Genomic DNA, 26,044 nt, shown 5'->3' with positions numbered 1-26,044 from the left:
GGCTGCGAGTTAAAGAACAGCCTGGGCAACAGAGAAAGACCCTGTCTCTATTTTTAAAAAGGAAGAAAGCAATCACATAGCCAAACCTCAAAAATATACCATTGCACTAAAAAAACAAGTTGCAAAGTACAGTATGACACCATTCATAAATGTCCCAACTACACAAAGCCATATCATTTACTTATTTATTTTTGAGACAGGGTCTTGCTCTATTGTCCAGGCTGGAGTGCAGTGGCATGATCAATGGCTCACCACAGCCTTGACCTCCCAGGTTCAAGTGATCCTCCAACCTAAGCCTCCCAAATAGCTAGTACAACAGGCATGCACGTCTAGCTGATTTTTTTTTTTTTTTTTTTTTTTTTTTTTTTGTAGAGATGGGGTCTCATTATGTTGCCTAGTCTGGTCTTGAACTCCTAAACTCAAGTGATCCTCTTATTTTGGCCTCCCAAAGTCCTGGTATTCAGGCGTAGGTCACCGTGGCCTCTCCCACCTCTTTTAAAGTGATAGGGTCTCATTATATTGCCCAGGCTAGCCTCAAACACTTGACCTGAAGTGATCGTCCTGCCACAGCCTCCCGAGTAGATAGGACTACAGGAGTGCACCACGCATTTATTCTTTAAGGATATGTGCACATATTTTTACAAGAAAAAAGAATACAGGAGAACAATCATACCAGAATCAAGAGTGGCTATCTCTAAGGAGGAGAGGTACTAGAAGGGAGGGAGGGAGGGTAGAGCTTTGGCAGTGTCCATTCCATTAAATTTTGTTACTTTAAAAAATTCTGGGCCAGGCACGGTGGCTCACTGTTGTAATCCCAGCACTTTGGGAGGCTGAGGCAGGCAGATTGCCTGAGCTCAGGAGTTAGCGACCAGCCTGGGCAACATGGCTCTACTAAAATACAAAAAATTAGCCGGGCGTGGCGGCATGCGTCTGTAGTCCCAGCTACTTGGTAGGCTGAGGCAGGAGAATTGCTTGAACCCAGGAGGCGGAGGTTGCAATGAGCCGAGATCGTGCCACTGCATTCCATTCTGAGTGAGAGAGCAAGTAATACTCTGCCTCAAAAAAAAAAAAAAAAAAAAAAAGATAATGATGCAGCTTTCTGGCTGCTTAGGTTAAAACCTGGCTCTAAGCTTCACTATACATATGACCCTGGTTCAAGTTATTTAACCTTCCCGGTTTTCTTAACAATAACATGGGACTTTTTAAAAAGGTTTGTGAAAATTAGATAATGCACGTAGAGTACTTAGTCCAGCACCTAACGCAAGTAGACAACAATAAAAGCTACTTCTTCTTCTTTTTTGTTTTTCAGACAGGGTCCCATTCTGTCACTCAGGCTGCAGTTGCTGCTGCTATTGGTACTGTTATTATTATTGGCTGTGTCTCTTATTTCCTTGCTATTGCCTCAGAAGACCTTACAAGTTCAGAGGTCAGCAAACTTTTTCTTAAAGGGTCAGAAAACAAATAGTTTAGTTTTTGTAGGCCATAAGGTCTCTTTTGCAACTACTGTACACTGCCCTTGTAATCGGAAAGCAGCCACAGATGATACATAAATGAATGGGTGTAACAGCATCCCAATAAAACTTTATTTACAAAAACAGAAAGCAGCCCAAATTTGGCCTGTGAGCCAGTTTGCTGATCACTGATCTAGATGACTATATATGTTATTTGCATGTGATTTGCACATATTCGCATGGACTATGCAATTTGTTGTTAGAATAAGAAGATACTATTCCTACCTTTGGAAACAGGCACTAATTTTTTTTTTCCTCTTCCCGGTTCTATTTCCTATAACTTACTTGGCAGCTCTGTAAGTACCCAGCAGACATAAAAACATGACAAGAATTCAGAGACTATATCAAAGGATAAGAAAGTTTTAGTACAGGCCTTAGTCCTTTATGATTGACAAAAAAAGCTAGGGGCTTGCCTAAAAGAACACTCTACCAACCTGGCTAACACGGTGAAACCCCGTCTCTACTAAAAATACAAAAACTAGCCGGGCGAGGTGGCGGGCGCCTGTAGTCCCAGCTACTCGGGAGGCTGAGGCAGGAGAATGGCGTAAACCCGGGAGGCGGAGCTTGCAGTGAGCTGAGATCTGGCCACTGCACTCCAGTCCCAGCAACAGAGCGAGACTCCGCCTCAAAAAAAAAAAAAAAAAAAGAACACTCTAAGACAATCAAAACTATAAAGCAGCAGCAGCCAGGTTTTCTTTTCAGTCTTAGTTTCTTTTCTGCCTCAATTATTTTCTGATTTGCTGTAGGAAAACAGTAATGAGGAAATCAGAGTATATTGCTGTTTCTCTAAACATGTTTATAACTAATTCATAAATCCCTCTCCAGCTCCACAATTACCAGAAGCACTCTGGAAGCCACTGATCTAGGCTCATCTAGGACAAGCCTCTGCTTTATTCCTAATAGCAGCCTCCCTCTGGAAGAGCCCAGCCTTCCGGATTACCTCTGCCCCAACCCCGGCTCAGGCCCTGAGCTGCAGGGAAGGCCCAGCACTTCCCTCTGTGGGTGAGAGACTTGACAACAGGGACAGAGGGTGCCAAAACCCACGTTTACTAGACTCACCTGCAGCTGGAGACTCAGGGCCCTGTGCTTCACAGCAGAGGCATGGAGGGTACGGCTCACACGGACCTGTCCTAGTTGCTGCCTCCACATGCTCCACCACAACCTGTGAAAGAGCAAATCAAAGATGGAATCCATCAGAAAAAAGCCACTCAGAAAAGAGAGGAGCAGTTAGTGTGGGGTCTCAGACCCTCAGCTCTAGCCCTCTCCTTCATAGCACCCACCATCTCTAGATTCACTTCTGGGGAAAAAAAGAAAACAAAACAATCGAGAAAAAGTCCCAGATCTGCCAATTAAAGGTTGGAAACTTATGGTTCCTACGGTCAGATCCTGCTTTAGACACCACAGATATGCTCTGTTTGGCCTACACAATTTGGTTTGTTAAAAAACATAAGCTATGGCCTGGCACAGTGGCTTATGCCTGTAATCCCAGCACTTTGGGAGGCTGAGGCGTGTGGATCACCTGAGGTCAGGAGTTTGAGAGCAGCCTGGCCAACATAGTGAAACCCTGTCTCTATTAAAAATTCAAAATTAGGCAGGGCACGGTGGCTCACACCTGTAATCCCAGCACTTTGGGAGGCCAAGGCGGGCGGATCACCTGTGATCAGGGGTTCGAGACCAGCCTCAACATGGACAAACCCCGTCTCTACTAAAAATACAAAATTAGCCAGGCGTGGTGGTGCATGCTTGTAATACCATCTACTCAGGAGGCTGAGGCAGGAGAATTGCTTGAACCTGGGAGGTGGAGGTTGCGGTGAGCCGAGATTGCACCATTGCACTCCAGCCTGGGCAACAAGAGTGAAACTCCGTCTCAAAAAAAAAAATTAGCCGAGCGATAGTGGCATGCTCCTGTGATCCCAGCTACTGAAGGCTGAGGCAGGAGAATAGCTTGAACCTGGGAAGTGGAGGTTGCAGCGAGCCAAGATCATGCCACTGCACTCCAGCCTAGGCAAAAGTGCGAGAATAAATCTCGGGGAAAAAAAAAATCACTCAGACTCAAGTAAAATTGCATACTAATTAGGCATTTTGAAATACTTGCTGAATACATTTTAAGTAACGATTTTAATTACTTATTAAAAATATTTTTTTGTGTGTAGAGACAGTGTCTTGGCTTTGTTGCCCAGGCTGGTCTCAAACTCCTGGCCTCAAGAAATCCTCCCACCTTAGCCTCCTAAAGTGTTGGGATTACAGGTCTGAGCTACTGCACTCTGCCTATTTTATTTCTACTTAAATAAATAACTTCTTTATGCCCACTGATGTTCTGGACACTGTTAAACACTCTACAGATATTACTTTATTTATTCCTGATGACAAACCTGTAAGTATGGTGTAACAATTTCAATGATGAAGAAAATAAGAGCTGAAGAGATGAAATGACCCAATAATATAGGCTGGAAGAGGGATTCAAACCCAAGTAAGTGCAGCTGAAAGTCTCTCCTATTATCCATACTTTGTTCAATACCCAACTCTTTCAGGCAGGAAGTGAGCTCTTAATATACTACCATTCGGCCGGGCGCGGTGGCTCAAGCCTGTAATCCCAGCACTTTGGGAGGCCGAGATGGGCGGATCACGAGGTCAGGAGATCGAGACCATCCTGGCTAACACGGTGAAACCTCGTCTCTACTAAAAATACAAAAACCTAGCCGGGTGAGGTGGCGGGCGCCTGTAGTCCCAGCTACTCCGGAGGCTGAGGCAGGAGAATGGCATAAACCCGGGAGGCGGAGCTTGCAGTGAGCTGAGATCCGGCCACTGCACTCCAGCCCGGGCGACAGAGCAAGACTCCGTCTCAAAAAAAAAAAAAAAAAAATATACTACCATTCAGGACACCAGTGGATCACTACAGACAACAGAGAGTGAAATCTGTCCCATTATAAAGCAGCTCATTGTTACACATCTGGCTACAAAAGTGGACTAATTCATGTTCTTCCAGTGTGTCTACAATGCTGATGGGCTGCAATGCAGAACAGCGGTTAAGAGCATGGGTGGGTAAGCCTTAGTTTTGCCAATTACAACCTGTATGTGCTAGGCAAGTTACTCGACCTCTCTGAGCCTTATTGTACAACTTAATCTGTACAATAATGGTACTTACAGTTCATGGTAAGAGTTAAATAAGATACTTTACATTACAAAATTATCACATGCACACACAAACTTAACAGAGTTTAGAACATAGTAAGCACTCAATTCGTGTTAATTGTGATTATGTGAAACTCTGATCTTATAAACAAGTTATCAATAAATCTTTATTAGGCATCAACTACATTCAAAACATTGTTTCAAGGTGAGAATGGGGCATGGTGGCTCATGCCTATAATCCCAGCACTTAGGGAGGCTGAGGTGGGCAGATCGCTTGAGCCCATGAATTCAAGACCAGCCTGGAATATGATAAAACCTCGCCTCTACAAAAAAATGAAACAAACAAACAAAAAAATTAGCTGGGCATAGTGGTGCAAGCCTGTAGTCCCAGCTGCTCGGGAGGCTGAGGTGGAAGGACTGCTTGAGCCTAGGAGGTGGAAGTTGCAGTAAGCTGAGATTGTGCCACTGCACTCCAACCTGGGTGACAGAGTAAGACCCTATCTCGAAAAAAAATAAATAAATAAAAATAAAACCAAACACAAACCATTGTTTTAAGGTGGGGTTTTATGCTGTTTTCCAGCACCATAAAGCTGATGAGATAAAATGATGGCTGATACTTTGTGGGGCGGACGAGCAGACTCACCATAAGATACTCCGTTGCCTAAACTCCAGAGCCGTAGTCTGCATCTGAAGTTTGGTCCTACGAACAATCACGTAGATCAACCAGGACTTCCAGGCCTGTCGCATCTTTTGCTTTGCATCTAGATTCACCAAAGAGATTTTTCAAAAAGCACGGGAAGAGATGGATTACTATGGGTTATGATAAAAGCTCAAGGGCTCTCCTTTGAATACCTAAATCCCTCCAGCCTCCAAGTGCCCCCTGCTGGAAAAGTTGTGATGCACTACAAAATTAATTAGAGTGCAAGAACACACGAAGGCTTTGTGCAAGTAATGACATTTACAAAGCATTTAAAGGAAAATCCATGTACTGAACTGCTCAAAAACTCTCTGCTTTAAAAGCGTTTATTTTTATAGATATACTCTGCAACTTTTAGATGAAATGATGTGAATAAACAGGCAGCAAAGAAGTGGAGAGATGGATCTTAACAATAATGGCATGAGTGGATAATCAAAGCTGGGTAATGGATACATAGAGGTTCATTACTCTATTAAACATCTTTCAGGCGGGCGCGGTGGCTTACGCCTGTAATCCCAGCACTTTGGAAGGCTAAAACAGGCGGATCACCTGAGGTCAGGAGTTCCAGACCAGCCTGACCAACGTGGTGAAACATCATCTCTACTAGAAGTACAAAAATTAGCCGCGTGTGGTGGCGTGCGCCTGTAGTCCCAGCTACTAGGGAGGGTGAGGCAAGAGAACTGCTCAAACCCGGGAGGGAGAGGTTGCAGTGAGCCAAGATCGCATCACTGCACTCCAGCCTGGGCGACAGAGAACCCGTTTCAAAAAAAAAATTTTTTTCAATTGTGTAGATATTTAAAGTTTTCCATAATACAAACTTAAAGAAGAAGAAATCATGATATAAAACTTGCTATTTGACTCCAAGCTCACTCTTTTTAGTAAAGAAAAGATAATTTACTAGATATGGAAGACGCAATGGCCCACAGGTCTCCCTTTGTAGTGAACTGTATTTTCATTATGAAAGTCACCACTAATGAAGTAAATTTCTCTTCTTTTTAGAAGACAAAGGAGAAAATAAAATTATATAAATCATTTTTAGGACAGCCTCCAAGATGTAGTCAATAGGACTATAACTATGTATTTCACAGTTGTTGACAAGACAAATCAAAATACGAAGGATAATTTAACATGTATCTTCCTTGGTTTCACCGTGGACCTCAGGAATCAGCACACTTCAGGTAATGAGGACTAGTGTAGTGCTGTGGTTTAGAGTTTGGGATCCTGAGTAAGACAAGCCAGGCCTACTGGCCCTTTCATTTATTACAGACGTAATCTCATACAAGTTCCTCATCTGTAAAATGGTGCCTCTCTCAGAGGTATGTTTGGAAAGTGTAAATGAGATCACTTATCTATGAAGAATATCTAAAATAAACACTAACTGCTCTTTCCAGAGTATGGAATGCAGGAATCTCATTAACTGTCTCTGCCATGATTCTGATGCACATGACAATTTGAGAACCATGCTTCCTTAAGGCCTAAAAGTACTTGCAAACTTTTTATTTAACAGTGCAAGAGTGAATGGACACTCCCTGAGGTCTACGGGAATGGCCTGAAACAACTTGCCAAATGTTAGAAATAACTCTTGCCTCTTGAGTAGCTGGGACTACAGGCATGCACCACCACACCTGGCTAATTGTTATATTTTTTGGTAGAGATGATGTTTTGCTATGTTGCCTGGGCTGGTCTCGAACTCCTGTACTCAAGCAATCCGCCCACCTCGGCCTCCCAAAGTGCTGGGATTATAGGCGTGAGCCACCACACCTGGACAACTCTTTTTATCTTAAACATACAAGTGACTTTTTCCTTCTATTCCATAATATCTAGCTAGATTCACTGTAACTATGAATAAGACAGCAAAAGTTGGGCACAGTGGCTCACACCTTTGGGAGGCTGAGGCTGGCGAATCACAAGGTCAGGAGTTCGAGACCAGCCTGGCCAACATGGTGAAACCCCGTCTCTACTGAAAATATAAAAAATTAGCCGGGCGTAGCGGTGGGCACCTGTAATCTCAGCTACTCGGGAGGCTGAGGCAGGAGAATACTTTGAACCTGCGATGCAGAGGTTGCAGTGAGCCGAGATCACTCCACTGCACTCCAGCCTAGCCTGGGCAACAGAGCGAGACTCAGTCTCAAAAAAAAAAAAAAAAAAAAAAAAAAAAAAAGGACAGCAAAATGTACATTCTTCAAGTAAATATTAGAACCATTACAAGATAGAGCATATTTGGGGCCACAGAACAAACCTTAACAAAAATAAAGGAACTGAAATCATACTAAGACTTGTTCTCCGACCATAATGGAATAAACTAGAAATCCTTCACAGAAAGATATTGGGAAACTCCCAAATATTAGAAAACTAAACACGCTTCTAAATAATCTGTGGGGCAAAGAGGAGGTCTCAGGGAAAATCAGAAAACAATTTTTAACTGAATGAAAACAGAAATATAACTTATTAAAATTTGTGTAATGTAGTCAGTGTTTAAGAGAACTTTATAGCAGTAAAGGTCTCTACTAAAAATATGAAAAAAGTAGCCGGGCGTGGTGGCAGGCACCTGTAATCCCAGCTACTGAGTAGGCTGAGGCAGGAAAATCGCTTGAACCCAGGAGGCAGAGGCTGCAATGAGCCAAGATCACGCTACTCTGCACTCCATCCTGGGTGACAAAGCGAGACTCCATCTGGGGAAAAAAAAAAAAAAAGAGCAGAAATCAAGAAACTTGAAAACAGAAAAAAGAAAAAACAAATACAAAAACAGAGTATTAATGAATGCAAAGTTGATTATTTGTAAAGATCAATAAAAGTGATAAACCTCTAGCCAGATTAACCAAGAATAAAAGATCAAAGACATAAATCACCAACATCAGGAATGAAAGGGGGTGACAGCTACAGATCCTGAAGACATTAAAATTACAGTTATGAAATACTCAGCTGGGTGCGGTGGCTCATGCCTATAATCCCAGTACTTTGGGAGGCTGAGGTGGGTGGATGACCTGAGGCCAGGAGTTCCAGAGCAGCTTGGCCAGCATGGTGAAACCCCGTCTCTATTAAAAATATAAAAATTAGCCAGGCATGGTGGCGGGCACCTGTAATCCCAGTTGCTTGGGAGGCTGAGGCAGAAGAATCACTTGAACTAGGGAGGCGGAGGTTGCAGTGAGCCGAGATTGTGCCATTGCACTCCAGTCTGGGCAACAACAGTGAAACTCTATCTCAGAAAAAAAAAAAAAGCAACACTCTATGCACATAAATTTGACAACGTATTTGAAATAAGCCAATTCCCTGAAAGATACAAACTGCCAAAACTCACTCAAGAATGAGCACAGTGGCTCATGCCTACAATCCCAGCACTTGGGGAGGCCAAGGTGGCAGGATCACTTGAGGTCAGGTGTTTGAAACCAGCCTGGGCAACAAAGCAAGACCCTGGCATGAAAAAAAATAAAAAAACTATCCAAGTGTAACAGGCGGCACACGCCTGTAGTTCCAGCTAATCAGGAGGTTGAGGTAGGAGGATCACCTGAGCCCAGCAGTTAGATGGAGGCTACAGTAAACTATGATTGTACCACTGCACTCAGCCTAGGCAACAAAGCAAGATCTCATCTTCAAAAAAAAAAAAAAAAAAAAGCGGCAAGAATGAATAGCCTAGGCTCACACCTGTAATCCCAGCACTTTGGGAGGCTGAGGTGGGCGGATCACGAGGTTGGGAGATCGAGACAATCCTGGCTAACATGGTAAAACAGAAACATCAGTTTCTCTACTAAAAATACAAAAAGTTAGCCGGGCACGGTGGTGGACACCTGTAGTTCCAGCTACTGGAGGCTGAGGCAGGAGAATGGCGTGAACCTGGGAGGTGGAGCTTGCAGTGAGCCAAGATCACACCACTGCACTCCAGCCTGGGCGACAGAGCAAGACTCTGTCTCAAATAATTTAAATAAATACATAAATAAATAACCTAAATAGTTTTCGAGCTATTAAAAACTGGAATTCAAAGTTTAAAATCCTCCAACAAAGAAAATTCTAGGCCTAGACCACTAAGATTGCAGTGGAGAATTTTACTAACCACTCAAGGACGAAATAATACCAACTCTACAAATTTCTTTTAGAAAATACTTCCCATTTTGGGAGGCCAAGGCGGGCGGATCACGAGGTCAGGAGATCGAGACCATCCTGGCTAACAGGGTGTAACTCCGTTTCTACTAAAAAATACAAAAAATTAGCCGGGCATGGTGGTGGGGGCCTATAGTCCCAGCTACTGGAGAGGCTGAGGCAGGAGAACAGCATGAACCCAGGAGGCAGAGCTTGCAGTGAGCCAAGATCACACCACTACACTCCAGCCTGGGCGATAGAGTGAGACTCCGTCTCAAAAAAAAAAAAAAAAAAAAAAAAAATAGAAAATACTTCCCAACTCATTCTACGAGGCTAGTATTACCTGAACCAAAACCAGACAAAGATATGACAATAAAAGAACACTAAAGACCAATATCCCTCATGAATATAGAAGCAACTCCACCCCCCTCAACAAAATATTAGCAAATTGAACCCAGCAATATATAAAAAGAGTGGCATTAATCTGTGGAACATGGCTGGGTACAGTGGCTCATGTCTGTAATCCCAGCATTTTGGGAGGCCGAGGCAAGTGGACTGCTTGAGCCCAGTCAGCTTGAGACCAGCCTGAGCAACAGTGCAAAACCCCATCTCTACAAAAAAATACAAAAGAAAATTAGCTGGCCTTGGTAGCATGCGGTTGTGGTCCCAGCTTCTCAGGAGGATGAAGTGGGAGGATCGGCTAAACCAGGTAGGTCACAGCTACTCTGAGCTGTGACTGCACCACTGCATCCCAGCCTGGGTAACAGAACAAGACCCTATCTTAAAAAAAAAAAAAAAAAGTAAGAACGTGAAGCTGATTCAAAATCTGAAGAGCAGCTGGGCATGGTGGCAAGTGCCTGTAGTTCCAGCTATTCAGGAGGCTGAGGCAGAAGGATAGTGTGAATGCAGGAGTTCAAAATCAACCTGGGCCAAACAGTAAGACACCATCTCAAACAAACAAACAAAAAAAGTTGGAAACCAGTCTATATAATTAACCTTAATAAAAGACTAAAAAAGAAGTCACCTCACAATCATCTCAATAGATACAGGAAAAACAGTTCAAAAATCATTCAACGTCTATTAATGTTTAAAATGCTCAGAAAACTAGGAATAGAATTTCTTTAACCTGAGGAAGGACAGGTATAAAAAAACATACCACTAACATCATATTTAATGATTAAAAGCTGAATGCTTTTCCCTTAAGACCAAGAACAAAGCAAGGATGTGTCCACTACTATTCAATATCATACGGAAGCCCTAGCCAGCACAATAAAAAAATGAAAAGAGGGCCGGGAGTGGTGGCTCACGCCTGTAATCCCAGCACTTTGGGAGGCCGAGGCGGGTGGATGAGAGGTAAGGAGATTGAGACCATTCTGGCTAACATGGTGAAACCTCGTCTCTACTAAAAATACAAAAAAATAGCTTGGAGGGCGCCTGTAGTCCCAGCTTCAGGAGGCTGAGGCAGGAGAAAGGCGTGAACCCGGGAGGCGGAGCTTGCAATGAGCTGAGATTGTGCCACTGCACTCCAGCCTGGGCGACAGGGCGAGAATCCATCTTAAAAAAAAGAAAAAGAAAAAAAGAAAAAAGAAAAGAAGAGGAAGGAATAAAACTGTATCTATTCACAGACAATTTGACTGTCTACATAGAAAACTCCATGGAATTTACAAAAAAGCTGTTAGAAATAATAAATGAGCCAGGCACGGTGGCTCATGCCGTTAATCCCAGCACTTTGTGAGGTTGAGGCAGGCAGATAATGAGGTCAGGAGATCGAGACCAACCTGGCTAACATGGTGAAACGCCACCTCTACTAAAAATATAAAAAATTAGCAAGGAGTGGTGGCAGGCACCTGTAGTCCCAGCTACTCAGGAGGCTGAGGCAGGAGAATGGCATGAACCTGGGAAGTGGAGCTTACAGTGAGCCAAGATTGCGCCACTGAACTCCAGCCTGGGTGACAGAGTGAGACTCTGTCTCAAAAAATAAATAAATAAATAAATAAATAAATAAATAAATAAATAAATAAATGAACTTAGCAGGGTTGTAGAATATACAAAATCCATACGTAAAACTACAGAATGTTTAGAAGAAAATGTAGGAAGAAATCTTTGTGACCTTGGGTTAAGGCAAAGTTCTTAGAGATGACAGCTAAGATATGATATCAAAAAATATAATCCAGCTGGGCACAGTCGCTCATGACTATAATCCCAGGGCTTTGCGAAGCTGAAGTGGGAGAACTGCTTGAGGTCAGGAGTTTGAGACCAGCCTGGGCAACAAAGCAAGACCCCCATCTCTACAAAAAATAAAAACCTTAGCCAGGCATGGTAGGGCATTGCCTGTAGTCCCAGTTACTTGGGAGGCTGAGGTTGGAGCCCAGGAGTTCCAGTCTGCAACGAGTTATCATCACACCACTCAATTCCAACCCGGGCAACAGTGGGACTCTCGCAAAACAAACAAACAAACAAAAAATCCATTAAAAAAGAATACATTGGACTTCATTAAAATTAAAAACTTTCCCTCTGCAAAAGATACTGTTAAGAGAACAAAACGACAAGTCACAGACTGGGAGGAAACAAGCAAATCATGCTTTGACAAAATGCTTGTAACAGAACGCATACATTACAAAACTACGCTGGGCATGGCGGCTCACGCCTGTAATCCCAGCACTTTGGAAGGCCAAGGCAGGTGGATGCCCTGAGGTCAGGAGCTCCAGACCAGCCTGGCCAACATGGTGAAACCGTGTCTCTACTAAAAAAATACAAAAATTAGCTGGGCATGGAAGCACACCATGTAGTCCCAGCTACTCGGGAAGCTAAGGTGGAAGAATCGCTTAAACACAGGAGGTCGAGGTTGCAGTGAGCCGAGATTGTGCCACTGCACTCCAGTCTGGGCAACAGAGCAAGACTCCCTGTCAAACAAAAACCAAACCTAACTAATAAAAAACAAAAAACTTTCAAATCTCAACAAGAACACAAACAACACTTCACCAAAAAACAGATATAAATAGCAAATAAGCACAGGAAAAGATACTCAACATCACTAATTATCAGAGAAATGCAAATTAAAACCACAATGAGATTTCATCTTACACCAGTCAGAACGACTATCATTAAAAAGTTAAGTTGGGTGTGGTGGCTCATGCCTGTAATCCTAGCACTTTGGGAGGCTGAGGAAGGAGAATCGCTGGAGCCCGGAGGTCCAAGACCAGCTTGGGCAACATAGCAAGACCCTGTCTCTACAAAATATAAAAAGTTAGCCAGGTGGGGTAGCATATGTCTATGATCCCAGCTACTCAAGAGTCTGAGGTGGGAGGATCACTTGAGCCCAGGAAGTCATGGCTGCAATGAACTATGACCAAGCCACTGCACTCCAGCCTGGGTGACACAGCAAGACACCCCCATCTGAAAAAAAAAAAAACAGATGTTGGCAGGGACGGGGAGAAAGGGAACACTTAACACACTGGTGGTGGGCATATAAATTAGTTGAGCTTCTATGGAAAACAGTATGGAGATTTCTCAAAGAACTAAAAACAGAACTACCATTCGACCCAGCAATCCCACTACAGGGAATATACCCAAAGGAAGAGAAATTATTATATTAAAAAGACACCTGCACTCATACGTTCATTGCAACACTATTCTCAACAGCAAAGTCATGGAACCAACCTCAGCATCCATCAACGGATATAGAGAATATACACCACAGCTGGGTGCGGTGGCTCATGCCTGTAATCCCAGTACTTTGGGAGGCCAAGGCAGGCAGATCACTTGAGGTCAGGAGTTTGAGACCAGCCTGGCCAATATAGTGAAACCTTGTCTCTACTAAAAATAAAAAATTAGTCAGGCATGGGGGCACATGTCTGTAGTCCCAGGTACTGGAGAGGCTGAGGCAGGAACAGAGCTTGAACCCAGGAGGTGGAGGCAGCAGTGAGCTGAGATCACGCCACTGCACTCCAAGCCTGGGTGACAGAGTGAGAAAGAAAAGAAAAAGAAAAAGAGGAAAGAAAAAGAGAAATAGAAAGAGAAAGGGAAAGGGAAAGGGAGAAGGAAGGAAGGAAGGAAGGAAGGAAGGAAGGAAGGAAGGAAGGAAGGAAAGGAAAGGAAAGGAAAGGAAAGGAAAGGAAAGGAAAGGAAAGGAAAGGAAAGGAAAGGAAAGGAAAGGAAAGGAAAGGAAAGGAAAGGAAAGGAAAGGAAAGGAGGGGGCGAGGGAGGGAGAGACGAAGGAAGGAAGGAAACGGGAGGGACGAAGGAAGGAAGGAAAGAAAGGAAGGGAGGAAAGAAAGGAAAGAAAAGAAAGGAAAGAAGGAAAGAAAAGGAAAGAAAGAAGGAAAAGAAGGAAGGAAGGAAAGACAGAGAAAGAAAAAAGAAGAAAAGAAAGAAAAAGAAAGGAAAGAAGGAAGGCAGGCAGGCAGGCAGGCGGGCAGGCGGGCAGGCAGAAAGAGAAGAGAGAAGAAAAATATACACCATAGAATACCAACCAGCCATAAAAAAGAATGAAATCATGCCCTTCGCACCAACATGGATGGAACTAGAGGCCATTATCCTAAGTGAACTAACTCAGAAACAGAAAATCAAATACCACATGTTCTCATTTATAAGCGGGAGCTAAACAGCTGGTACTCATGGACATAATAGTGGAGATAATAAACACCGGGGACTCCAAAAGAGGGTAAGGGAGGGTGGAAGAGGGACAAGGGTTGAAAAATTACCTATCATGTACAATGTTCACTATTTGGGTAGTGGATACTCAAATCTCCACCATTATGCAGTATACCCATGTAACAGTAATTTTTAAAAACCCACAATTAAATGCCTGTATACACCCATTAGTATCGCCGAAGAAAAAATTTTAATGACAATACAAAGAGGTCAAGAGGATGTAGAGCAAGTAGAACTCTCATGAATTACTGGTGGGAATGCAAAATGGTACAGCCACAATAAAAAAGATTGCCAGTTTCTTACAGAGTTAAACTTAAGGCCAGGCATGGTGGCTCACACCTGTACTGCCAGAACTTTGGGAGACTGAGGCAGGTGGATTGCTTTAGTCCAGGAGTTTGAAACCAGCCTGGGCAACATGGCGAAAGCCCATCTCTACCAAAATCCAAAAAATTAGCTGTATGTGGTAGTGTGTACCAAAGTCTTAGAACTGAACATCAAAAAGAATGAATCTTACTGTATGCAATTAAAAAAACAAACAACAACCAAACAGCATAAGTTACTTATCAGTGACACAGTGCATTTGGTGCAGTAACTGTGAGGCCTGGGTAAGAGCTTCTCATACTTTGGGAATACAGACAGGGGAAAGACCACTGGGCTAGGGGAGATCGAGGAAAGCTACACATTTAAATGGGCCTGAAGGAAGAACTACAGGGACAAAGATAGAAAGATAAGGAAGTGCACATCCAGTGTGTCAAGGGCAGAAGGTGTAGAACAGAAGAGATGAAGACCTTGTATGACATACCAAGCAGGGTTGACTTTACGTAAAGGAGTGACATGATCTTATCTAAGTCTTACCACTCTTGTAGCTATGTGTACAATGAGAAGTAGGAAAAAATAAATGAGGGAGATTAATGAAGAGGTACTTATAAGACTCTGGGAAGCCGGGCGTGGTGGCTCAAGCCTGTAATCCCAGCACTTTGGGAGGCCGAGACGGGCGGACCATGAGGTCAGGAGATCGAGACCATCCTGGCTAACACGGTGAAACCCCGTCTCTACTAAAAAATACAAAAAACTAGCCGGGCGAGGTGGCGGGCGCCTGTAGTCCCAGCTATTTGGGAGGCTGAGGCAGGAGAATGGCTTGAACCCGGGAGGCGGAGCTTGCAGTGAGCTGAGATCCGGCCACTGCACTCCAGCCCGGGTGACAGAGCGAGACTCCGTCTCAAAAAAAAAAAAAAAAAAAAAAGACTCTGGGAAAATGATGAGGATTACTCTTAGGAAGTAGCGATGCAAATATGACTGCAAGCGATGCCTCAGAGGGCCATCTTAAAAGATTAGGTCAGTGATGACATGAGGCATGAGGAATGGACACTATTCCTAAGTAAGTCTTCTTAGACAGGAAAAGTCAAAGGAACTGCAGGTGTAAGTGGAAGCGGAATTGACAGGTTGTACTTGTGACTTGCAGAGTTTGAGGTACCTTTAGGACATGCTGCTGCTAATGCAGTCTGTATTATCATTTTGAAACTCCATGTCTTTTCCCTTAGACTCTCCACATGTTTCACAGAGAAACCAGACTCTGACCAGAGCTAAAGTGGCCACAGTATCATTAAGGGACAACTTGAGCAAAGCAGATCAACAAAGAGCACTGCAGCTCTGCTCCAGAGTCTCTGCGCAACTTGACACAGCAAGATAGACGGCAGCCCCAGGCGCCACAGGAGAGTCCCAGCCAGCACACTGAACCAGCAGGCCAGGAACAGCCAGTTCACACAAATTCTGATTAAGTGAGCTTTAAGCGCTCAAACCATGCCATACGGAGAAAACCACAGGGATCCAATCGTACAGGTGCCCACTCAAGAGATCACACTTTCTGAAAAATATGAAAGAGAATCAAACAAATCTTCCTTGGACCTAGAGTTATTTTCTCTCTGAGACAATGTGCTTGTCCTTCCTATGACGTTCTGCACAGTAAATGTGGGCATCTTCTTCATACATGGACTTCTTTTTCTCACCATGAACCTCGGCTCTGATGTACTTGTTCCTCATCTCCTGCTGCTGACGTACGTAGGTCTTCCAGGTCTGGAACATCAGGTTATACAGGTAATACCTGAGGACCCAAAAAAAGCAAACGACATTTCTTTAAAATAAAACAACAGGCCGGGCGCGATGGCTCACACTTATAATCCTAGCATTTTCTTTCTTTTTTTTTTTGAGACGGAGTCTTGCTTAGTCGCCCAGGCTGGAGTGCCGCCGCGCGATCTCGGCTCACTGCAAGCTCCGCCTCCCGGGTTCACGCCATTCTCCTGCCTCAGCCTCCCGCGTAGCCGGGACTACAGGCGCCTGCCACTATGCCCGGCTAATTTTTTTGTATTTTTAGTAGAGATGGGGTTTCACCATGTTAGCCAGGATGGTCTCGATCTCCTGACCTCGTGATCGGCCCGTCTCGGCCTTCCAAAGTGCTGGGATTACAGGCGTGAGCCACCGCACCTGGCCAGTCCTAGCACTTTCAGAGGCCGAGGCAAGGAGTTCAAGACCAGCCTGGCCAATATGGTGAAACCCCATCTCTACTAAAAATACAAAAATTAGCCAGGTGTGGTGGCACATGCCTGTAATCCCAGCTATTCCGGAGGCTGAGGCAGGAGAATCACTTGAACTCAGGAGGTAGAGGTTGCAGTGAGCCGAGATTGCGCCACTGCACTCAGCCTGAACAACAGAGCAAGACTCTGTCTCAAAAAACAAACAACAGCAAAACAACTCCTAATCCAATACACCAAGTCTGTTCTATACTCAGAAGAAATTAACATTGACACTTCTGATTAAAAAAAAAAAAAAAAAAATCTGCACCAAAGCTAAAATTTCATTTCCTACAATCACAATGAACTCTATTCTCTTTGAGGAAGAGTCATTCTCCATACCTAAAGTGTCACTGAGGAAGCAAAGGCTTGAATGCTCCAAGAATAAGTTCACTTTCATCATCCACAAATTCATGATGTTTGGGACAGGCAGAGTAGCTCACACCTGTAATCTCAGCACTCTGGGAGGCCGAGGCAGGCAGATTACCTGAGGTTGGGAGTTTGAGACCAGCCTGGTCAACATGGTGAAACCCTGTCTTTACTAAAAATATAAAAATTAGCCACACGTAGTGGCATGTGCCTGTAGTCTCAGCTACTCAGGAGGCTGAGGCAGGAGAATCGCTTGAACCCGGGAGGCGGTGGTTGCAGTGAGCCGAGATTGCTCTACTGCACTCCAGCATGGGTGACACCAAGACTCTGTCTCAAATTAAAAAAAAAAAAAAAAAAAAAAAAAATCCATGATGTTTGGAAAGACAATCTTATCTTTTTTTTTTTTTTTTTAAACACAGGGTCTTACTCTGTCACCTAGGCTGGAGTGCAGTAATGTGAACATGGCTCACTGTAGCCCTGAGCCCTCCCTGGGCTCAGGTACTCCTCCTACCTTGGCCTCCGAGTAGCTAGGACTACAGGAACACACCACCACTCCTGGCTAATTTTTGTATTTTTTTGTAGAGGGGGCTTTTGCCATGTTCCCTAGGCTGGTCTCAAACTCCTGGGCTCAAGTGATCTCTTGCCCCGGCCTCCTAAAGTGCTAGGATTACAGGTGTTAGCTACGATGCCTGGCCGACAGTCCCATCTTAATTATCTTAACTATCCACACTATAAAAAACATCACTTCTCATTTGCACTACCACATGGTCATTGACGCCTTTTCCTTCTTCTTGATACATACGCCATACATTTTAAGACTTTCATCTCTTCATATTTTCCTAGTTTTAAATATTTTATTAACATTCATTTAAAAAAGTTTTTTCTTTTTTTGAGACAGAGTCTCACTCTGTCGCCCAGGCTGGAGTGCAGTGGCATGATCTCAGCTCACTGCAACCTCCGACTCCTTGGTTCAAGCAATTCTTCTGCCTCAGCCTCCCGAGTGGCTGGGGACTACAGGCACATGTCACCATGCCCAGCTAATTTTTTTATTTTTTTATTTTCATTTTTTGGAGACAGAGTCTTGCTTTGTTGCCCAGGCTGGAGTGCAGTGGTGCGATCTCGACTTACTGCAGTCTCTGCCTCCTGAGTTCAATGAATTTTCCGGTCTCAACCTCCCAAATAGCTGGGACTACAGGCGCATGCCGCCATGCCCGGCTAATGTCTTTTGTATTTTCATTGAGATGGGGTTTCACTGTGTTGCCCAGGCTGGAATTTTTGTATTTTTTTTTTTTAATAGAGGCAAGGTTTCATCAGTGTTGGCCAGGCTGGTCTCGAACTCCTAACCTCAAGTGATACACCCGCCTCAGCCTCCCAAAGTACTGGGATTACAGGAGTGAGCCACCACACTCGGCCTTCCCCATATATTCACTACCGTAATTCCTAGGCCTTGATTTCATATTCTATCTGCTTATTAAAACAACTCAGTGTGTCTATATTTTAATCTGAAATATCCATAAATCAGAACTCTTGCTCCAAAGAACCTAGACAAAGAAATTACTACAGTAAGAGTTAATACCATTTTAAATACACAATCTATAAGAAATGACATTCAGATTTTTAAAAAAGGTCTGAAAATGTGTATTTGATATAATAATTCTCAATTGTTCCTTTCCCCTTCACTTATCCCCGGGAATGTGAATGTCAAGGATTAAGAGTTTTTTCCTTTCTTTTCTTGTGTGTGTGTGTGTGTGTGTGTGTGTGTGTGTGTGTGTGTGTGTCTGTGTGTGTCAGGATCTAGCTCTGTTGCCCAGGCTGGAGTGAGTGGCACAATCTCAGCTCACTGCAATCTCTGCCTCCCGGGCTCAAGCAATCCTTCTGCCTCAGCCTCCCAAGTAGTTGAGACCACAGGCGCACACCCCTACACCCTGCTGGTATTCTGTACTTTTTGGTAGAGATGGGGTTACATCATGTTGCTAAGGCTGGTCTCAAACTCTTGCGCTTAAGTGATCCACCTACCTCGGCATTCCAAACTGCCAGGATTACAGGGCCTGGCCTCTATTTTCTTAACATTCTATGTTGGGCATATATTTTCTCCCACAATCAATGTAAATTAGAACAACTTATTATTTTTAAAACAGGGCCAGGTATGGTGGTTCATGTCTGTAATCCTAGCACTTTGGGAAGCCAAGGCGGGAGGATCACCTGAGGTCAGGAGATTGAGATCAGACTGACCAACATGGAGAAACCTCATCTCTACTAAAAATACAAAATTACCTGGGCATGGTGGCACATGCCTGTAATCTCAGCTACTAGGGAGGCTGAGGCAGGAGAACCGCTTGAACACAGGGGGCAGAGGTTGCAGTGCACCACTGCACTCCAGCCTGGGCAACAAGAGTGAGATTCCATCTCAAAAAAACAAAACAAAAAAAAATAGGCCAGGCGCAGTGGCTCATGCCTGCAATCCCAGCACTTTGGGAGGCCAAGGCGGGCAGATCATCTGAAGTCAGGAGTTCGAGACCAGCCCAGTCAACATGATGTAACCCTGTCTCTACTAAAACTACAAAAATTAGCTGGGCATGGTGGCGCATGCCAGTAATCCCAACTATTTGGGAGACTGAAGCAGGAGAATTGCTTGAACCTAGGAGGTGGAGGTTGCAGTGAGCCAAGATCGTGCCACAGCTCTCCAGCCTGGGCAACAGAGTGAGACTCTGTCTTAAAACAAACAACAAAAAAAAACCCAGAATACTTTCAGAATTAGAAATTATATAGAAATGAAAATCGGTAGGAAAATCCCATTTAAACTATTAGCATAACCAACAGATACTAGTTACCTGAATTAGAGGTGTGGGAAGTGTGTGTGTATGTGTGTCTGTGTGCACGTGCCCAGCATGTGCATACATGCTTGGGTTTAATTTGGAACTTTGATCTTGCTAACTCTAAAAATGATTTGAAGAAAAACCAAAAGTGATCCAAAGTTTGCTTCTTTTGACCATAAACATGCCAACACATAATCATATGATAATGTGCATCAGTAAAACTGAAGGAGTATAACACGAAACCTGACCTGTAGTGACAGTCAGCTCGAACACAGAGTTTCCACTCATGATGGAAAACCCACCACTCTTCTTTCCATTCTTCGAAGACCTTCCGTAGTAATCGCTGCTCATAGTAAAATCTAGGGCAATACAAAAAAATCATATATATATATGATGATGTTGGAGCTAACATCTCTTCCCAAATCACAGTTTCATATTGTTGCCTTCTCACAAAAAAGTATGGCCGGGCGCAGTGGCTCACACCTGTAATCCCAGCACTTTGGGAGGCCGAGGCGGGCGGATCATGAGGTCAGGAAATCAAGACCATCCTGGCTAACATGGTGAAACCCCATCTCTACTAAAAACAAACAAACAAAAAATGAAAACACCAGCCGGGCGCAGTGCCTCACGCCTGTAATCCCAGTACTTTGGGAGGCCAAGGCGGGTGGATCACAAGGTCAAGAGATCAAGACCATCCTGGCCAACATGGTGAAACCCCATCTCTACTAAAAATGCAAAAATTACCTGGGCATGGTAGCACACGCCTGTAGTCCCAGCTACTCAGGAGGCTGAGGCAGGAGAACTGCTTGAATCCGGGAGGCAGAGGTTGCAGTGAGCTGAGACTGCACCACTGCACTCCAGCCTGGTGACAGAGCAAGACTCTGTCTCGAAGAACAAAAAGTAAACACCAAGATAGATTAAAAATAGAGGCCAGGCATGGTGGCTCATGCCTGTAATCCAAACGCTTTGAGAGGTCAAAGTGGGAGGACTGCTTGAGGCCAGGAGTTCAAGACCAACCTCGGCAACATAGCAAGACTCCATCTAGGGCTGAAGTGGTAGTTTATGGCTGTAATCCCAGCACTTTGGGAGGCTGAGACAGTTGGATTGCTGGAGTTCAGGACCAGGCTGGGTGACATGGTGAAACCCAGTCTCTACAAAAAATAAAAAATTAGCCAGGCGTAGTGCGGGCATGCTCTTGTAGTCCCAGCTACCTGGGAGGCTGAAGTGGGAGGATCACTTGAACCCAGAAGGCAGACGTTCCAGTGAACTGAGTTTGCACCACTGCACTCCAGCCTGGGCGAAAGAGTAAGAGCCTGTCTCAAATACAAGGGAAAAAAAAAAGGCCGGACACAGTGGCTCACACCTGCAATCCCAGCACTTTGGGAGGCTGAAGCGGGTGGATCACAAAGTCAGGAGTTCGAGACAAGACTGGGTGGCATATTAAAACCCTATCTCTACTAAAAATACAAAAATTAGCTGGGCATGGTGGTACATGCCTGTAGTCCCAGCTACTCGGGAGGCTGAGGCAGGAGAATTGCTTGAACCTGGGAGGCAGAGGTTGTGGTGAGCCAAGATCGAGTCCCCTGCACTCCAACCTGGGCAACAGAGTGAGACTTTGTCTCAAAAAAAAAAAAAATAAATAAGATAGAATAAAATAAAATAAAACATTCCATCTCTACCCAAAAAATAAAAATAAAAAAATTTGTGACGATGTCTCACTATATTACCCAAGCTGTTCTCAAACTCTTGGGCTCAAGCGATACTCTCACCTGAGCCTCCCAAAGTGCTGGGATTACACACATGAGCCACTGTACCCAGCTCTGCATTTTTTTTTTTTTTTTTTTTTTTGAGACGGAGTTTTGCTCTTGTTGCCCAGGTTGGAGTGCAATGGTGTGATCTCTGCTCACCGCAACCTCTGCCTCCTGGCTTCCAGTGATTCCCCTGCCTCAGCCTCCTGAGTAGCTGGGATTACAGGCATGCGCCACCACGCCCAGCTAATTTTGTATTTTTAGTAGAGACAGAGTTTCTCCATGCTGGTCAGGCTGGTCTCAAACTCCTGACCTCAGGTGATCCGCTTACCTCGGCCTCCCAAAGTGCTGGGATTACAGGCTTCAGTCATCACGTCCGGCCCCCTTAAAATTTTTTTAGTTAGCCAAGTATGGAGGCATGCACCTGTGGCCCCAGCTATTCCAGAGGCTTAGGTGGGAGGATAGCTTGAGCCCCAGAGGTCAAGGCTGCAGTGAGCTGTGAATGTGTCACTGCACTCTGGTCTGGGCAACAGAGCGAGATCTTATCTCTTAAACAATCAAAAAAAACTTAAAAAGAGGGAAAATAAGACATATTTGGCTTTTTCAGGTCAGAATCTCAGAGCTACTTAAACTAGAAATGAGGTTGAAAATTTTCTAATATTGATTTTACTGATTAAAGATGTCAACATAAAAATTTGACTTTTTTTTGGAGACAGGGTCTCGCTCTGTTGCCCTGGCTGGAATGCAGTGGTGCAGTCACGGCTCACTGCAGCCTTGACATCCTAGGCTCAAGTGATCCTTTCACCTCAGCCTCCCAAGTAGCTGTGACTACAGACATGCTCCACTACTACGCCTGGTTAATTTTTTATATTTTGTAGAGGCAGGGTTTCACTATGCTACCCTAGCTAGTCTTGAACTCCTGAGCTCAGGTGATCCTCCTCCCTTGGTCTCCCAAAATCTGACTTTTCAAACACCATAAAGTGAATTGAAAATTACTATTTTTAATTTTTTTATTCACCAGAATGAAAAATATTTTTATTACTAAAAAGTAGGAATGTCTTATTCACAAACATATGAAATTAAAGTTATAAAATAAGTAAATGCCTAATAATATTCCTAGTACTTAACAGGAACATAGGATATGAATTTAGCTGAAATCTGAAGAGGGGAGTTATAACAGCAGCAAAAGACGAGTAAGAGAAATTAGTCAGGAAAAAGGTAATAAGGAACACAGAAGAGCAGTGACAGATGGGGTTGAATTTTTAAAATTTTTTTTGAAACAGTCTTGCTCTGTCACCCAAGTTGGAAGGCAGTGGCATGATCTCTGCTCACTGTAATCTCCACCTCATGGGTTCAAGTTATTCTCGTGCCTCAGTCTCTCGAGTAGCTGTAACTCCAGGCATACGCCACCCAACCGAGATAATTTTTTGTATTTCAGTAGAGACAAGTTTTCACCATGTTGCCCAGGCTGGTCTCACACTCCTGAGCTCAGACAATCTGCTCACCTTGCCTCCCAAAGTGCTGGGATTACAAGCATAAGCCAATGCACTGGCCTGTCAATCACTTTGAATTTCTTTTCATGGTTCTGCAGGTTACTAACATGTTGCTCCTCCTAACCCATTCATAGTTTTGTTTTAATTTGAGACAGAGTCTCGCTCTGTTGGAGTGCAGTGGCACGATCTCAGCTCACTCCAAGCTCCGTCTCCCAGGTTCAAACGATTCTCCTGCTTCAGCCTCCTGAGTAGCTGGGACTACAGGCGCATGCCACCACACCCAGCTAATTTTTGTACTTTTAGTAAAGATGGGCTTTTGCCATAATGGCCAGGCTGATCTCGAACTCCTGAGCTCGGGTGGTCCACTGGCCTCAGCCTCCCAAAGTGCTGGGATTACAGGCGTGAGCCACTGAGCTCAATTCCACTCACGGTTTTTAAAAACTAGCTTACAAAGACATACATAAGGGAATTCACCTCACTATTGCTTATAATAATAACAAGAGAAGAATGAAACACCACAAATACCCATCAAAAGAGGACAGGTTAATAATACAATTCAATCAATGCCATGCGCTCATCTTCTATGAATGAAGCGGACCTAAGGGTACTGAAGGGACAGATGCCTCAGAAAGTGATTCGGTGAAAAAATAAAGTCACTGCATGGTATGTATAATATGGTATGTTTTTCAAAAAATTAGGTCAGGCACAGTGGCTCACATCTGTAATCGAAGGTCTTTGGGAGGCCAAGGCGGGCAGATCACTTGAGGTCAGGAGTTTGAGACCAGCCTGGCCAACATGGCGAAACCTACCAAAAATACAAAAATTAGCTGGGTATGGTGGTGCATGCCTGTAGTCTCAGCTACTTGGGAGGCCGAGGCACAAGAATTGCTTCAACCCAGGAGGTGGAGGTTGCAGTAAGCTGAGATCAGGCCACTGCACTCCAGCCTGGCTGACAGAGCGAGATTCTGTCTCAAAGAATGAATGAATAAATACACAATAGTATTTATATATATATATTTTTTTGAGACAGAGCTTCCCTCTTGTTGCCCAGTCTAGAGTGCAATGGCACGATCTCAGTTCACTGCAACCTCCACCTCCCGGGTTCAAGTGATTCTCCTTCCTAAGCCTCCCATGTAGCTGGGATTACAGGCATACACGACCACGCCCAGCTAATTTTTGTATTTTTAGTAGAGACAGGGTTTCACCACATTGGCCAGGCTGGGCTTGAACTCCTGACCTCAGGTGATCTGCCTGCCTCAGCCTCCCAAAGTGCTGGGATTACAAACATGTGCCACTGCACCCGGCCTAATTTTATGTATTTACAGCACCCGTATGTTGGAATACATCAAATATATACACACACACATATACACACTTGTGTACATATAAACAAGCATGTGTGTATGCATACATAAATGATTATATCATACATATTAAAAGCCTGAAAAGACTCCAGAATATCAAACTAATGCCAGTGGTTCTCTCTTGGGGAGGGGGGGATTATAGGAGGCTGGCTCCTAAGCTGTACATTTCTATAATATTTGAAAGATTGTTGAACAGATTCATTCACAATTCTTTTTTTTTTTTTTGAGACAGAGTCTTCTCTGTCTAGGCTAGAGTACAGTGAAGGCTGTACTCTAGGCTGGAGTACAGTGGCACCATCTCGGCTCACTGCAACCTCTGCCTCCCGAGTTCAAGCAATTCTCCTGCCTCAGTCTCCTGAGTAACTGTGATAACAGGCACATGCCACCACGCCCAGTTAATTTTTGTATTTTTAGTAGAAATGGGGTTTCACCATGTTGGCCAGGCTGGTCTCGAACTCTCGACCTTGCGATCCGCCTGCCTCGGCCTTCCAAAGTGCTGGGATTACAGGTGCAAGCCACTATGCCCAACCTACAATTCTAAAAAACTGTAATAAAAAGGAACCATTTGCACATGGTAAAATGAACATATCCATTTACCTCCTTCCATTCCCCATGCCGCATTAAATAACAGCAAATGTATTCAAAAAGGTGTAAGCCTATAAAGACCAAGAGAATAGGAGAAAGGGTGACAGCCAAGAGCTGTCAATAAATTTTAGTCAATTTTAGGCAAGAGAGTTGCAGATGAATCACCAGATAAAGGAGAGAACTAAGTGTCTTGTTGTGGGGGAAGAAGGGAGACAAGAAGCACCCACCTGGTGGTACAGGCCCCCCAGAAAGGGGTGGAAATGAGAAGTATCAGGAGACGAGGAGCTGTGGACTGAGATGAAAACACAGGATTGTTTGCAAGCCTGTGTGTCAGAAGCGGTTAGGCTCCTGGATCCCATTATTCACTCAAGCAGAGACTCAGGTGTATCTCTGAAGAGGCGAGCCACAGGAGAACTGGACTCCAGAATACTAGGCAAAGCTTGGGAGATGGTCCTAGACCAAAAGTCTACATACTGAACAATGAGACCTACCAACCCTTTTCCTGCTTGCAGCCAAGCTTATAATTAACACCTTCGGCTGGGCGCAGTGTCATGTTCGTAATCCCAGCACTTTGGGAGGCCAAGGTGGGTGGATCACTTGAGGGCAGTCCGAGACCAGCCTGGCCAACATGGCAAGACCTCCATCTCTACTAAAAATACAAATATTAGCCAGGCATGGTAGTGCATGCCCATGGTCTCAGCTACTTGGGAGGCTGAAGCAGGAGACTCGCATGAACCTGAGAGGTAGAGGTTGTAGTGAGCCGAGATCATACCACTGTACTCCAGCCTGGGTGACAGAGTAAGATTCTGTTTAAAAAAAAAACAGAAAAAAAAAAAAAAAAAAAAAAAAACCTGTAGGCCGGGCATGGTGGCTCACGCTTATAATCCCAGCACTTTGGGAGGTTGAGGTGGCTGGATCACAAGGTCAGGAGTTCGATACCAGCCTGGCCAAGAGGGTGAAACCCCGTCTCTACTAATAATATAAAAATTAGCCAGGCATGGTGGTGGGCACCTGTAATCCCAGCTACTCAAGAGG

At 44.2% G+C, this 26,044-nt stretch overlaps 1 protein-coding gene across 17 annotated transcripts in view; it reads right to left on the bottom strand.

Annotated features, from left to right (window-relative positions):
- The window catches only part of SFI1 (SFI1 centrin binding protein), a 122,572-nt gene that overhangs the window by 54,470 nt on the left and 42,058 nt on the right, over nucleotides 1-26,044 (bottom strand). For all 17 annotated transcript variants that reach the window (XR_004052649.1, XR_004052650.1, XM_030914657.1 and 14 more), the window contains 4 exons: nucleotides 20,068-20,178; nucleotides 16,074-16,168; nucleotides 5,287-5,404; nucleotides 2,571-2,673 (listed from right to left, as the gene is read on the bottom strand). Coding sequence is in view for 15 of the 17 variants with exons in the window: in XM_030914657.1 (XP_030770517.1) it covers nucleotides 2,571-2,673; nucleotides 5,287-5,404; nucleotides 16,074-16,168; nucleotides 20,068-20,178 (427 nt within the window). In the remaining 2 variants the exon portion in view is untranslated. The remainder of the gene's footprint in view (nucleotides 1-2,570; nucleotides 2,674-5,286; nucleotides 5,405-16,073; nucleotides 16,169-20,067; nucleotides 20,179-26,044) is intronic.

The sequence above is a fragment of the Rhinopithecus roxellana genome, chromosome 13 (assembly GCF_007565055.1).
Source record: "Rhinopithecus roxellana isolate Shanxi Qingling chromosome 13, ASM756505v1, whole genome shotgun sequence".
Classification (NCBI taxonomy): Eukaryota; Metazoa; Chordata; class Mammalia; order Primates; family Cercopithecidae; genus Rhinopithecus; species Rhinopithecus roxellana.
The sequence above is the reverse complement of the archived record's forward strand: the minus strand, read 5'-3'. Positions and strand labels throughout refer to the sequence as shown.